Source organism: Caretta caretta, chromosome 2 (genome assembly GCF_965140235.1).
Source record: "Caretta caretta isolate rCarCar2 chromosome 2, rCarCar1.hap1, whole genome shotgun sequence".
NCBI lineage: Eukaryota > Metazoa > Chordata > Testudines > Cheloniidae > Caretta > Caretta caretta.
Genome location: NC_134207.1, coordinates 39,772,791 through 39,786,261, shown reverse-complemented (window position 1 = coordinate 39,786,261; position 13,471 = coordinate 39,772,791). Strand labels below are relative to the sequence as shown.

The following is a 13,471-nucleotide window of genomic DNA, read 5'->3' as shown; positions in this document are numbered from 1 at the left end:
GTCCACTGGGGAGGAGTGGATGGGTGCCTGGATGCCCCCCCCCCGCCCTCCCCAGCATTCTTGGGCATCTGGGTGAGGAGGTCATGGAACTTGGGGAGGAAGGAGGGTGGTTAAACAGGGGCTGCAGCGGCAGTCTGTGATCCTGCTGCCATTCCTGAACCTCCACCAGACACCGGAGCATGTCCGTTTGATCCCGCAGTAGCCACAGTGTTGCATCCTGCCTCCTCTGATCTTCCTGCCGCCATCTCTCATCTCGATCGTCCGTCCTGTCCTCATGTTGATTGGCTGCTTTCCTGTACTGTGCCCCTCCACACATTCTGCTGAGCTCTGTCAGTGCCGGATGATTGCATGAGCTCAGTGAACATTTCATCGTGCGTGCGTTTTTTCCGCCACCTTATCTGAGATAGCCTTTGGGACAGAGGAGGGAGGCTTGAAACATTTGCAGCTGGGGGAGGAAAAAAAGGGAGTGAAGTATTTAAAAAGATACATTTTACAGAACAATGCTATACCCTTTCACGGTGAACAGCACTATTCCCATTACATAGCACATGTGATTTCAGTACAAGGTCGCATTTTGCATCTTATATTGAGTGCCTGTGGCTTTGGTGTTAGAGATCACACATGCTGTGCCGGGCAACAGAATTCGGCTTGCAGGCGGCCATAGTAAGCAATAGCCTTTCGGCTTCTGCAACCTTCATAACAGCAGCGCCCTCCTTTCCTATACCAAGCAAAGCATGTTGAGTTGGCCATTTAGTGCTGCGGTTTTTGTGTTAACATGCAGCAGCAGAAACCAAACTAACCCCCACCCCTTCCAATTCTCTGGGATGATCGCTTTACCCTTCCTCCCACAACGTGGCTTGTATCAGGGAAGATCCCTGCTAACCAAACACGAACAGCTCAGCGCCAATGGGCCTCCCTCCCCCCACCGCTTGGCTAACTGCGGGGAGGATTTCTTTTCAGCCAGAGGCAAACAGCCCAGTAGTAACAGGCACTTCTGAATGTCCCCGTAATTAAATTCCCCTATTTCAACCAGGTTACCATGAACGATATCACTCTCCTGAGGATAACATAGAGAGATAAAGAACGGATGTTGCTTGAATGCCAGCAAACACCGGGACCATATGCTGCCATGCTTTGTCATGCAGTGATACCAGATAACTTGCTACTAGCATGGCGTGGTAAAGTGTCCTACCATGGAGAACGGAATAAGGCTGCTCTCCCCAGAAACCTTCTGCAAAGGCTTTTAGAGTACTTCTAGGAGAGCTTCATTGAGATGTCCCTGGAGGATTTCCGCTCCATCCCCAAACACATTAACAGACTTTTCCAGTCGCTGTACTGGCCATGAATGCATCCCAAGTCCTCAGGGCAAATTAATCATTAAAAAAAGCTTGTTTTTAAAACGTATTATATTTTAAAAGGTACACTCACCAGAGGTCCCTTCTCTGGCTTGGCTGGGTTGGGAGGGTATTTCAGTCAGGGTGATAAAAGGATCCTGGCTGTCGGGGAGAATGGGGTGCTGTGTGCTCTCCTCAAGCTCGTCCTCCTCCTCCTCATCTTCCCCATCCGCAAAATCCTCAGGCATGGCAGAGAGAACCCCATCATCAGAGTCCACGGACAGGGGTGGGGTAGTGGTGGTGGCCCCCCCTAGAATTGCATGCAGCTCAGCATAGAAGTGCCATGTCCGGGGCTCTGTCCCAGAGCATCCATTTGATTCTTTTGTTTTCTAGTACGCTTGTCTGAGCTCCTTAAGTTTCACGCGGCACTGTGTTGCGTCCCTGCTGTAGCCTGTGTCCATCATGGCCTTGGAGATATTTTGAAATGTTTTGGCGTTTCGTCTTTTGGAACGTAGTTCTGATAGCACGGATTCCTCTCCCCATACAACGATCAGATCCAGTACCTCCTGTTCGGTCCATGCTGGAGCTCTTTTTCGATTCTGGGACTGCATGGTCACCTGTGCTGATGAGCTCACCTGGCCAAACAGGAAATGACATTCAAAAGTTCCTGGGGCATTTGCTGTACACCTGGCTAGTGCATCCGAGTTCAGAGCGCTGTCCAGAGCGGTCACAATGGTGCACTGTGGGATAGCTCCCGGAGGCGAATACCATTGAATTGCGTCCACACTAACCCTAATCCGAAACAGCAATGTCGATTTCAGGGTTAATCCCCTCGTCGGGGAGGAGTACAGAAATCGATTTTAAGAGCCCTTTATGTTGACAAAAATGGCTTCGTTGTGTGGACGGGTGCAGGGTTAATTCGATTTAATGCTGCTAAATTCGACATAAACTCATCGTGTAGACCAGGCCTCAGACATGGCTTTGCAGTGACGCTGCTCACACCTGGGCTTTGCTAACCTGCATGCTCAGACTGGAATGTTGATCACTCAATTTAACTCTGCAGTGAAGACATATCCTGATTGTGCTGGTTAATCTGGTCCTGGAACTTTAATTTTATTTTGCTTTTAGGAATCTAAATTTTTAGGATAAAAGGTAAAGAAATGTATGTTTCTACAACATTATTCTTAAATTGGCAGTGTCCTTTTGAGTTCTGGCAAATCGAGCATTGATTCTCCATTTTATGTTCACTTCCAGACATGTACTGTCCATGCAGGCATTTCTTGTATCATAGAAATTTTTTGTTAAAATGCAATGTATTTTTTAAAAGCCACTTTACATAGAAGAGAGATTAAAGTATGCTCCTAAGAAACATCTGCAAATCAGGCAACCCTGAGCATAAATATAACTGGAATCATGCCAGTGCAAGTTTAGCTCCAACTGGAGAGAAAACTCTGAGCACTTTGGTCTCTTTTCTAAGTCTGCATGCTTGTCCGTTATTGTTATGTCAGCAGCACTGTCTGTTCCACTGCATGGTGTATCCATGCAGACACCCAGGACTGAATTCTTGGTAAACTTTGGGTGTTAGATATTTGGTTGGTAATATTCACATTCCCTAAAACTCAGTGTGCACTGCTTTCAAAATTTCATTGCACATTTCTCTGTCACTGCACATTTTATATGCCTTGGTTCATGCTAGATAAATGCATTTCTTCAAGGATCTTCCTAGTGCTGCCACAAGGAAACCAAAATTATTAAAAAGCAGGTTCTTTGAGGAACATGATGCATCATTTAATATTTTCAGAAAAATCTGTTTTAAAAAACAGTGGGAAAATGGTTGCCTAAATTTTGTACAGCACGAAGTTATCTGTATCCTCAGCCACTAAACAAAAGCATAATTCAATGGGGAAAAAAATTATACAACATAGGCTCAAACTCTGCAAAACATGAAACATTAGAATACATAAAATTAAAAAAAAATGTAAATTCATAAAATGCAAACATTGCCAGGGCGGCAGTGTGTATTTTTTTGTGAAAGGTACCCGTTTGTGTTTAATTTACTATTGTTTTGTTCTTTAAAAAAAAAAAACTATTCAGAAATGCAGAGATCTGCCAAATTTTTAGAAAAAAATACACTTTTGGAACACTTGAGCATATTCAATGGAAGAGTGAGGGTATGGGAGAGGGAGGGAGGGAAGAGGCTCCTCTCCCACCCCACAAAGTACAGTTTATAAATTAAGTTGGTAAACTGAGTGTGCCAACACTAGAAAAAAAACTTCAAAAATTCTCTAACTGAAAAACAAGGAAAAATGCACTCTATAAAAAGAAAACAATAGAGAGTAGAAAATCAATTCATACAGCATTAAAATTGGCTTGAATCTCAATTTGAACTGAGTTTGAACATATTTTTAGGTTTAAATAAGTATTGTTTCTCCATTTCCTTGACCCTCAATTGGCCTCTACTTCTTGATATCTTGTGAAATCCATCTCAGGGTCTTAGCTACAGCAGCCTGTCCTCGGCTGGCTGCTACCTTCAGATCTCACATACTCCAGTGCTTCCCCTGTGTTCCAAAGTGCTTCTGAGCCAGGAGTCTCTAAAGTATATGAGGTTAGAATAAAACAGCCATCCCAGACCTGACTGAAGACTTCACAGTGAAAACATCTTACATGTGAGCCTGTTAAGAAGCCAATTATGGAAGTGTGGGAAATCTATTAGGAGATGAGGGCCATACTATGAAAGAGCCATCTGGTCAGGTTATAAGAGAGGAATAACAAAGATGCAAGTGTCCTTGTCATTGTTGGCAATGAAGTGGGAAGGTGGTATTGGTGTGCAGAAATTACTTTTTAGAAAGCAAAGAAACATCATCTGATTACGAAATGAGATTGAATATCAGTGCTATTATCTGAAAGTGCTGTCTGCTACCATGGTAGGATATTCCTCTTCTCTGGTTCTCCTATTCAATTTTATATAGGCTTCTAAGTCAGAGAGTTCACCTTCTCATAGGGGCAATATGTGGGTCCTGGGAGGAACAGGGTTCTATGTAAAGATATGTGGGAAATCAGTGGTGGAAGCATGGTTGGTGAGTAGGACTCAGGATGGGCATGAAGGTGAATTGGGCTGTGGGGAGACATGGGAATTCGAGCTCTTTTTGAAGGACATGGGGAGAAGTGGAACTGAAAGTGATAGGGGCCTGGCAGGGAGAAGCAAAGGGGGAAAGATCTGCATGCTGACCAATCACCTTTGGATTGGAATGGGTCTCTTCTTCTTCAACACTTAGCCGCACCGCGATCATTCACCATTTGGTATCTTCCTATGCAGCCACAAGGGCTTGACAGCCCAAGCGTTCAACATCAGAATAGACTTGATGAACCCCTTTAATAGGGGTCTGCCTCTGGACCACCTTTACTCCTCAGTTGGTGGAATTTTATCTCAGATGTCACATGCCACCCGAAGAACGACGTTCGCCAGAAATGACTTGTGGCATTCTCGTGACATGTCCAAAAAGCATAAGATGCCATCTGCAGACAGTGGCCCCAATAGTCTGTAGACCGGAGTGACCGTAAACATTTGCAGTACAAATGAAGTCATTCCACTTTATGCTCAATATACAATGTTGGCATTTTGTGTGGAAAGCCTCCAGCTTTGCCCAACCTGAGTGGCAAATTGTCCGTGTTTCACAACAGTAAGGAGAGGGTATAGCTCAAATAGATCCTTAACTTGGTTGTCGTACTGAGATGATGTTGATTCCATATTCATTATAAGTGACCCATGCCAAATGCTGGGATGCCAATCCGATGGAGAAACTCTGTGTCAGAGTTGGAGGAACTGGTGAGTATAGAACACAAATAGCAAAAGCTGGAGACTGCTTCAACAGTTTCATTATTCAAAGAGATTGGAGTCGTGTGTGGACCTGGTCCTAGATTTTGCACTTTGTCTTTGACCACGAGACAGGGAGACTAACCTTAGCCAACTCCTCCTCCATTTGTTGGAGTGCCTTGTGAAACCTGTCAGGGCTCTGTATTAGAAGAACAATGTCATCAGCATAGTCAAGGTGTAAGAGTGAGAGATCACTGATCTTAATGCCTATGGACCTGACAGAATGCTGCATTATGAAACCCATTGCCCAATGAAAGAGTGCAGGGGCCAAGACAGAGCCCTGCCTGACACCAGATACTGATTTAAAAGGGCTGACATCCAATTCCCCAGACGTACACGGGCAGTGGTTCCATTATGCAGCTCTCTAATCAAGCCCAGAGAAGTGATTGGATCACCTACACCCTTTAAGGCTTTCCATAGCACGATTTGGTCAACTGAATCAAATGCAGCCTTAAGTTCAACATACGCTACGTGCAGAGGCTTCTTGAACTCATGGTATATCTCTGACAAGAAGCGGAAGGCCAAAATGGTGTCTAATGTTGGACCTGTTCCTTGTAAAGCCTGACTGTTGGAGGCGACGCTTCTGATGTAGCAGGGGCTCCAAACATGCTAGCAGAACATGCGCAAACACCTTCCCTGACACGGACAACAAGGTGATCGGCCTGTAGCTCTTACATTCACTGCGTGGTCCCTTGCCCTTATAAAGTGAGATCACAATACCATCCTTCTAGACAGTTGGCAGGGTTCCAGTTCTCCGCACCAGACAAAAATTGGCCAGCATTGATTCTGCTACAGGGTCAGTAGCACATTTTAGCAGCTCTAGGGGGAGGTGATCAGCATTGGCTGTGCGTCCGTTTTTCAGTTTGCAGATGGTGCACATCACTTCATCCAATGTTGGTGCGTCAGTACAAGTGTCTGGGTCTGGAACTACAGTGACTGCCAAATAGTCCTGCTCTGAACAAGCGACAGCTGGAGGAGTGGTTCAGGACGCCATGATTATGTTCCACCCAGCATGACAGGATGTCATCATCCAATGGGTCTCTGCTCTGACAAATCTCCTATAGTTTGTGAGAGTACAGTGCGTCTCTTGCCTCTGCCTTCCCACTCCAACTGCTCACTCCCAGCCCATATTTCCCTGTTTCCTCTCCCCCCCCCCCCCCCCCGCTCTCCACAGTGAAGCTGAATGGTGCTTTCAAGAAACCAAAACAGGGATGAATAGAAACATGAAAGGAACCAAGGTAACACCAAGGGGGTTAGTTGTGGGGGCCTGAGATTCGGTGGGTCATCCAGGGAGGGAAACTCATAGCCTCTACACCAAAGTATCTGTATTTGAAGGGCCCACTGATGCTGCTGCTTTGGCTCCCTGGTCCACCAAAGCAGCTGTATTGTGGGTATCCCTTGATCTGCTATTGTCTCAGCACAGAGACACTGGACTCCATGCACCCAACTCCCATCAGCATACATCTCTGGACCCCTTTGTCCCTCCATATGTGCTCTCACATCCTTTCTCCCAAGCCATGTGCGGACCTGATCCTAGATTTTGCAGCTCTTTCAGGTAATGTGTAAGCAGATCTATAGGGGGTGTCCTTCAAGTGTCCTATGTTTGTACAGAGTCACTGGCTTTTCCCCACTGTTCTGCCCACAGAGCCTCAGTAACCCACAACCAAATATCTGTTCTCCTATAACACCCCCAACTCCCATACACCTGCATCCTGGAATACCCTTAGATCCACTCTCGGGTAGCCTCCCTCTCTCCGGCACACTTTGTGTGGTTTGCCAGGTGGAACATCTCACTGTGAGAGATCTGATTATTATTGTTATTATTACTGTTAGTAGTAGTATTTGATTTGTGTTCTGGGAGTGTCTAAAGGCCCCAATCAAGATTGGGGCCCCATTGTACTAGTCACTATACAAAAAAACATAGAAAGAAACAGTCCCTGCCACAAAGAGCTTACATTCTAAATGGACAAAGCGGACAAAGGTGGCGGTGGGGGAATATGATATAATATACAAGCAGCACAAATAACATGATGATGGTTTCAGTCAGGTTAATTTAATGATATGAGGCATGAGAAATTTGTTTTTAATTTTTGGGATGTGATTTAGTTGTGGAATTAGCTAAATGAAAAGACAAAGGAGAAGGAGAAGGAGACATTGAAGGGAGGAAAGGGAGATAGGGAATGGGAGCGTGGAAGGCAGCTGGAGTGTGGTTGAAGTTAACGGGGTAGCCATTGGTCTGTCTCACCTCCCCCCGTGTGGTTCTTTACCTGCTATTATCCTCATCAGATTTTTCAGACTGGGATTGTAGCAGGGGACAGTTAAAATGTCACAGAGAGGTGTGGGGAAAAGGAATAGTATCATAAATTGGAGGGGGTTTACAGTTACAGATAGGTCATGGAGGTATCTAGGAAGAGTAATTGGAGGAACCTGGATGACATCCTACCAATTCATCTCCAGTTGTCTTCCTCCTCCCCAATATCTCACAAAATCTCTGGCCCTGTTCCCCTTTTGGGAGACATAAATGAGCACTAGTATGGAGGGCACCTTCTCATATTCCCAGGTCGTTATCCCTAACTCCCCTTTCACACACATACGTGCACACACGTTCCATCTTTCCCCACCTTCCCTACCAAAGATACACACTATTAGTTACCTCATTCTGCCCCTCCCTCCATATTGTCTTTCTCCTGGCTTAATCTTTCCCACATACACTTTCCTGTTCTGTCCAACCACCATCGTACCCACCCATGCACTCTTACCCATGTCCCACTACCTATCTTCCCTCCCACTCCCAATACAGACATTCCTCCAGCCCTGCCTGCCCCATTTCCACCACAATAAACATTTCAGGTTCTCCCATTCCCTGCACACACACTCACACACATTGCTTGCTCTAAGCTGTCCCCTGTCATGGCTTATGAGTTGATTAAATGTCATTCTAGTTGTAACCGTCTTAGCATTGCCAGCAGTCAAGAAATAGCTTACAAAAGAAAGATGATTTTGGAACTTGGAATTATCCTGCACACTTAATAAAATGAGTGATTTATATCAAGTGGTTTAATCACACTTGATGTAAACCATTCATTTTATTAAGTGTGCAGGATAATTCTGAGTTCCAAAATCATCTTTTTCTTTTGTAAGCTTTTGCTTGAATGATGGCAGTGCTAAGACTGTTTCAACTAGAATGTTTTCTGCTTACTTCCAGAGTTGTTAATTTGTCAAGCCAATTTCCCCAACCACATACAGACAGGTAGGAACCAGATAAGACAATGTCCAGAAGGGAATCGGGAACTTGGATGAAATCTGAGAAAGCACCAGGGGTTGAGATTCCATAGGCTTCTCACCTATTAAACCATAATGTAGAAAGGAAGATAAGAAAATCAAGGAAAAGGATAGACACCAAAATGCCAGATGAACAAAGTTGACCAATTTTCAGAGTAACAGCCGTGTTAGTCTGTATTCGCAAAAAGAAAAGGAGGACTTGTGGCACCATAGAGACTAACCAATTTATTTGAGCATGAGCTTTCGTGAGCTACAGCTCACTTCATCAGATGCATACCGTGGAAACAGCAGCAGACTTTATATATACACAGAGAATATGAAACAATACCTTCTCCCACCCCACTGTCCTGCTGGTAATAGCTTATCTGAAGTGATCATCAGGTGGGCCGGTATGCATCTGATGAAGTGAGCTGTAGCTCACGAAAGCTCATGCTCAAATAAATTGGTTAGTTTCTAAGGTGCCACAAGTCCTCCTTTTCTTTTTGAAAGTTGACCAAAATCTTTTCAGTTTATTTTCTCTTTCTATATCTGTACAGTGCATGGAAGAGTACCTAGTATGTTATACTTGTTCTTTCCCATAGTCATAGAATCATAGAAACATAGAGTTGGAAGGGACCTCAAGAAGTCATCAAGTCCACCCCAGCACTGAGGCAAAACCAAGTAAACCTAGACCATCTCAATTAGGTGTATGACCAACCTGTTCTTAAAAACGTCCAATGATGGGGAGTCCACAACCTACCTTGGAATCCTATTCCAGAGTTTAACTACCCTTAAATTAGATATTAGGAAAATCTTTCTAATTATAAATCTCCCTTGCTGCTGATTAAACCCATTACTTCTTATCCTCCCTTCAGTGGACATGGAGAACAACTGATCACCATCCTCTTTATGCAGGCCCTAATGTATTTCCACATAGGCCAGGTTTTCTAAACCTTCTATCATTTTTGTGTCTCTCCTCTGAGTTCTTTCCAGTTTGTCCATGGGTTAGACAAACACCTCTTTGGAATGGTCTAGATAATACTTAATCCTGCCTCAATGCTGGGAACTGGGCTAGATGACCTATCAAAGTCCCTTCCAGTCTTCCACTTTTATGATTTCTTTGATCTTTCTGGAAATGTGGCACTCAGAATAAGACACAATACTGCAGCTGAGGCTCACCAGAGATTACTAGAGTGGGACAGTTACCACCCTTGTCTTACGTATGACACTCCTGTTAATACACCCCAGAATGATATTAGCTTTTTCACAACTGCATCATATTGTTGGCTCATATTCAATTTGTGATCCTCTATAGCCCCTGTATCCTTTTCAGCAGTGCTACCACATAATTAGTTATTCCTCATTTTGTAGTTTTTCTTTGATTTTCCCTTCCTAAGTACAGCCCTTGTCTTTATTGAATTTCATCTTGTTGAATTCAAACCAATGCTCCAGTTTGTCAAGGTCATTTTGAATTCTAATCCTGTCCTCAAAAATGCTAGCAACCTCTCCTAGCTTGGCGTTATCTGCAAATTTTATAAGTATACTCTTTACTCCATTATCCAAGTCATTAAAGAAAATATAGAATAGTACCAGACCCAAAACTGACCCCTGCAGCCCTATTAGAAACGCCCTTCCAGGTTGACAGCAAACCATTAATAACTACTCTTGGAGTATGGTCTTTCAATCAGTTGTGGACCCACCTGATAGTAATTTCAACTATATTTCCCTAGTTTACTTATGAGAATATCATGTGGGACTATATCTAAAGCCTTATTAAAATCAAGATGTATAGTGCCTATTGCTTCCCCCTATCAAATAGGCCAGTAACCCAGTAAAGAAGGAAATTAGGCTGGTTTGGCATGATTTGTTTTCGACAAATCCATGCTGGCTATTCCTTATGACCCTCTAGGTGCTTACAAATTGATTGGTTAATAATTTGTCCCAGTATCTTTCCAGATATCAAAGTTAGACTGGCTGGTCTATAGTTCCCCAGACCCTCCTCATTTTAAAGATATGCACTATCTCACATCCTCTGAGAGTTCATCCTTCTTCTATGAGTTCTCAAAGATTGCTAACAGTTCTGAGATTGCTTCAGTTAGTTCTTTAAGAACCCTAGTATGAATTTCATCAGGCCCTGCCAGCTTGAATGCATCTAACTTATCTAAATATTTTAACCTGTTCTTTACCTATTTTGGCCTGTGTTCCTTCCCTCTTTTTGATAATATTAATTTTGTGAAGTATTTGGTCACAATTTACCTACATAGTAAAGACTGAAGCAAAATAGGCATTAAACACTTCAGCCTTCTTGATTTTGTCTGTTATTAGCTCTTCTTCCCTGCTAATTACAGTCCCTACACTTTTCTTCATCTTTCTTGGGCTCCTAATGTATTTTCTAAAATCTTTTCTTGTTGCTTGTTATGCCCCTTGCTAAGTGTAACTCATTTTGTGCCTTAGCCCTTTGATTTTATCCCTATATGCTTGTGCTCTTTTTTTGTACTCAGACTTAGCAATTTGTCCATATTTCCCCTTTTTGTAGACTTTCTTTCTGATTTTCAGATCATTAAAGAGTTCACTATTCTTCCTATTTTTCCTTCACATCGAGATAGTTTGCAGTTGTGCCTTTAATATTGGGAAACTGCCAACTGTCTTGATCTCCTTTCTCTCTTAGTTTTTCTTCCCATGGGACCTTATCTACCCATTCTCTGAGTCAATTAAAGTCTACTTTTTTGAAGTCCATTCTCCTTATTCCACTAAACTTATTCCTTCCTTTTCTTAGAATCATTGAATCTATAATTTCATTATCACTTTCACCCAAATTGCCTGATACCTTTCCCGGTCGTGGGGGAGGGATAGCTCAGTGGTTTGAGCATTGGCCTGCTAAACCCAGGGTTGTGAGTTCAATCCTTGAGGGGGCCATTTAGGGATCTGGGGCAAAAACTGGGGATTGGTCCTGTTTTGAGCAGGGGATTGGACTAGATGACCTCTTGAGGTCCCTTCCAGCCCTGATATTCTATGATTCACATTTGCTGCCTGTTGGTCACAATCAAGTCTAAAATAGCTGTCCCCCACTCACTTTCTCCACTTTCTGAAACAAAAAGTTGAGCACAATATTCTAAGAATGTATTGAAAATGTTGTGCTTTGCTGTATTACTTTTGCTGAAAATGTCTGGGTAGTTAAAATCCCCCATTTCTATCAGATCATGTGTTTTGGATATTTCTGTCATTTGTTCTAAAAATGCCTCATCCACCTCCTTTTCCTGATTTTAGTAGATCCCTACCATAACATCATTTTTATTTGTTACCCCTTTTATCTTTACCCAGAGACTTTCGACTGATCAGCCTCTCATATCCTTCTGGATCTCACAACAAGTGTGTGTACTCTTGATGTATAATGCAAAATCTTCTCCCTTTTTATCCTAAGTGTCCTTCCTGAACAGGCTATACCCCTCTGTACCCGTATTCCGGTCATTAAACTTATGCCACCAAATCTCTGTGATGCCAGTTAAGTCATAATTTAGTTTATGTACTAATATGTCCAGTTCTTCCCCACACTCTGCATTTGTGTACAGACGTCTAAGATTGCGCAGATTCCCCCACTAATTTCCTTCTTACCGCTCCTCTGACCCAATTATAATTTTCCATGTCCCCATCAACATCTAATCCTCTGTTAAGATTGTCATTTTTTGTGCTTACCTGTGGGCTTTTGTCACCTGCTCCCTTTGAACCTAATTTAAAGCCCTCCTCACTAGGTTGGCTAATTAATGTGTGAAGATGGCTTTCCCCTCCTTGTTCAGGTGGATCCCATCTCTTCCCATAAGACCTTCCCATAACAGCATCCTATTGTTGAGGACGTCAAAGCCCTTCCATTGACACCATCTGCACAGCCATGCGTTCATCTTCAGGAAGAACTTGTCGCTGACTGGGCCCCAACCGTCAATGGACAAGAACACAATCTGCACCTCTAACTCCTTCGCTCTTGCTCCCAGACCCCTGTAGTCGGTGCTGATCTGCTTATGGTCATACCTAGCAATATCATTAGTGTCCATATGGATGAGCAGCATGGAGTAGTAGTTAGAGGGATGGATGAGTCTCAGCAATCTTTCTGTATTGTCTCAGACACAGGTTCTAGGCATGCAGCACACCTCCTGGAACATCCTGTGAGGTCAGCAGATGGGATGTCTCTGTCGCCCTTTGAAAGGTGTCCGCAAGCATTGCAGTGCAGTTTGGATGGCATGAATGCAATTTCGTCATCAATTTGTATGTCTTCAATATATGAATCAACCATTTCTATATATGCATCTCGCCAGTGTGGGTCCAAATAGTATAAGGAAAACTTTCCAATTATAACAACATTATTCTTGGGTTCCTGAGTGAAACACACATGACACGAGAGTGTATGTTCACCGTACACTTTTGCTCTTTCATGAAAACTGATTATTTTATTTGGTGTGCTCTTCAGCCATCGATCATCAATAATGGGTTAAGAGGTTTTGATAGCTGAACTTGGCAATTTTTAGAAACACAACTTTTCATTCCACACAGTGCCTGGATATTATTTGTTACAGATGGTTTTTCTGGACACGCCCAGTACAGATATCTGACTTTTCTCCACTTATTTCAGTTAGGCAGTAGGTACTCATCAGGAGATTCTTCCTGATAAGCCACCATGGGAGGGGTTATCATTTTGACCTTGATAGAATATTTTCAGGTGCCTACATTTAGAACTGACTTAAGTCTTAAACTGTCATCCATTTTTACAAGTTAGATTGAAGAAGGAAGCAAGTTTCAGCATGTACAGTGGAATGATAATAAATAAATACTCTATATTGCCTTATGTGGCACCACAGATTATATTTTTCCTATGATTTTATAAGAACCCTTCCAACAGCACTGAATTTTTCATGGGCCTTTCTGTTTGTGGATGTAGATAAAGTAAAATACCTTTGTCACCTGTCTGGTATTCCTTAGGTTAGGATTTCCTGGTGTAATTAGCTTTGCCTCC

At 43.1% G+C, this 13,471-nt stretch overlaps 1 protein-coding gene across 7 annotated transcripts in view; it reads left to right on the top strand.

Annotated features, from left to right (window-relative positions):
- VPS13B (vacuolar protein sorting 13 homolog B) overlaps window positions 1-13,471 on the top strand; it is a 940,751-nt gene that overhangs the window by 594,084 nt on the left and 333,196 nt on the right. Inside the window, exon 26 of one of the 7 annotated variants that reach the window (XM_048841333.2) lies at window positions 12,586-13,063. The exons of the other annotated variants lie outside the window; for them this stretch is intronic. Within the exon in view, the coding sequence (XP_048697290.1) occupies window positions 12,586-12,630 (45 nt within the window). The 3' untranslated portion in view covers window positions 12,631-13,063. Of the gene's footprint in view, window positions 1-12,585; window positions 13,064-13,471 lie in introns of those variants that run through there. 7 annotated transcript variants of the gene reach the window in all.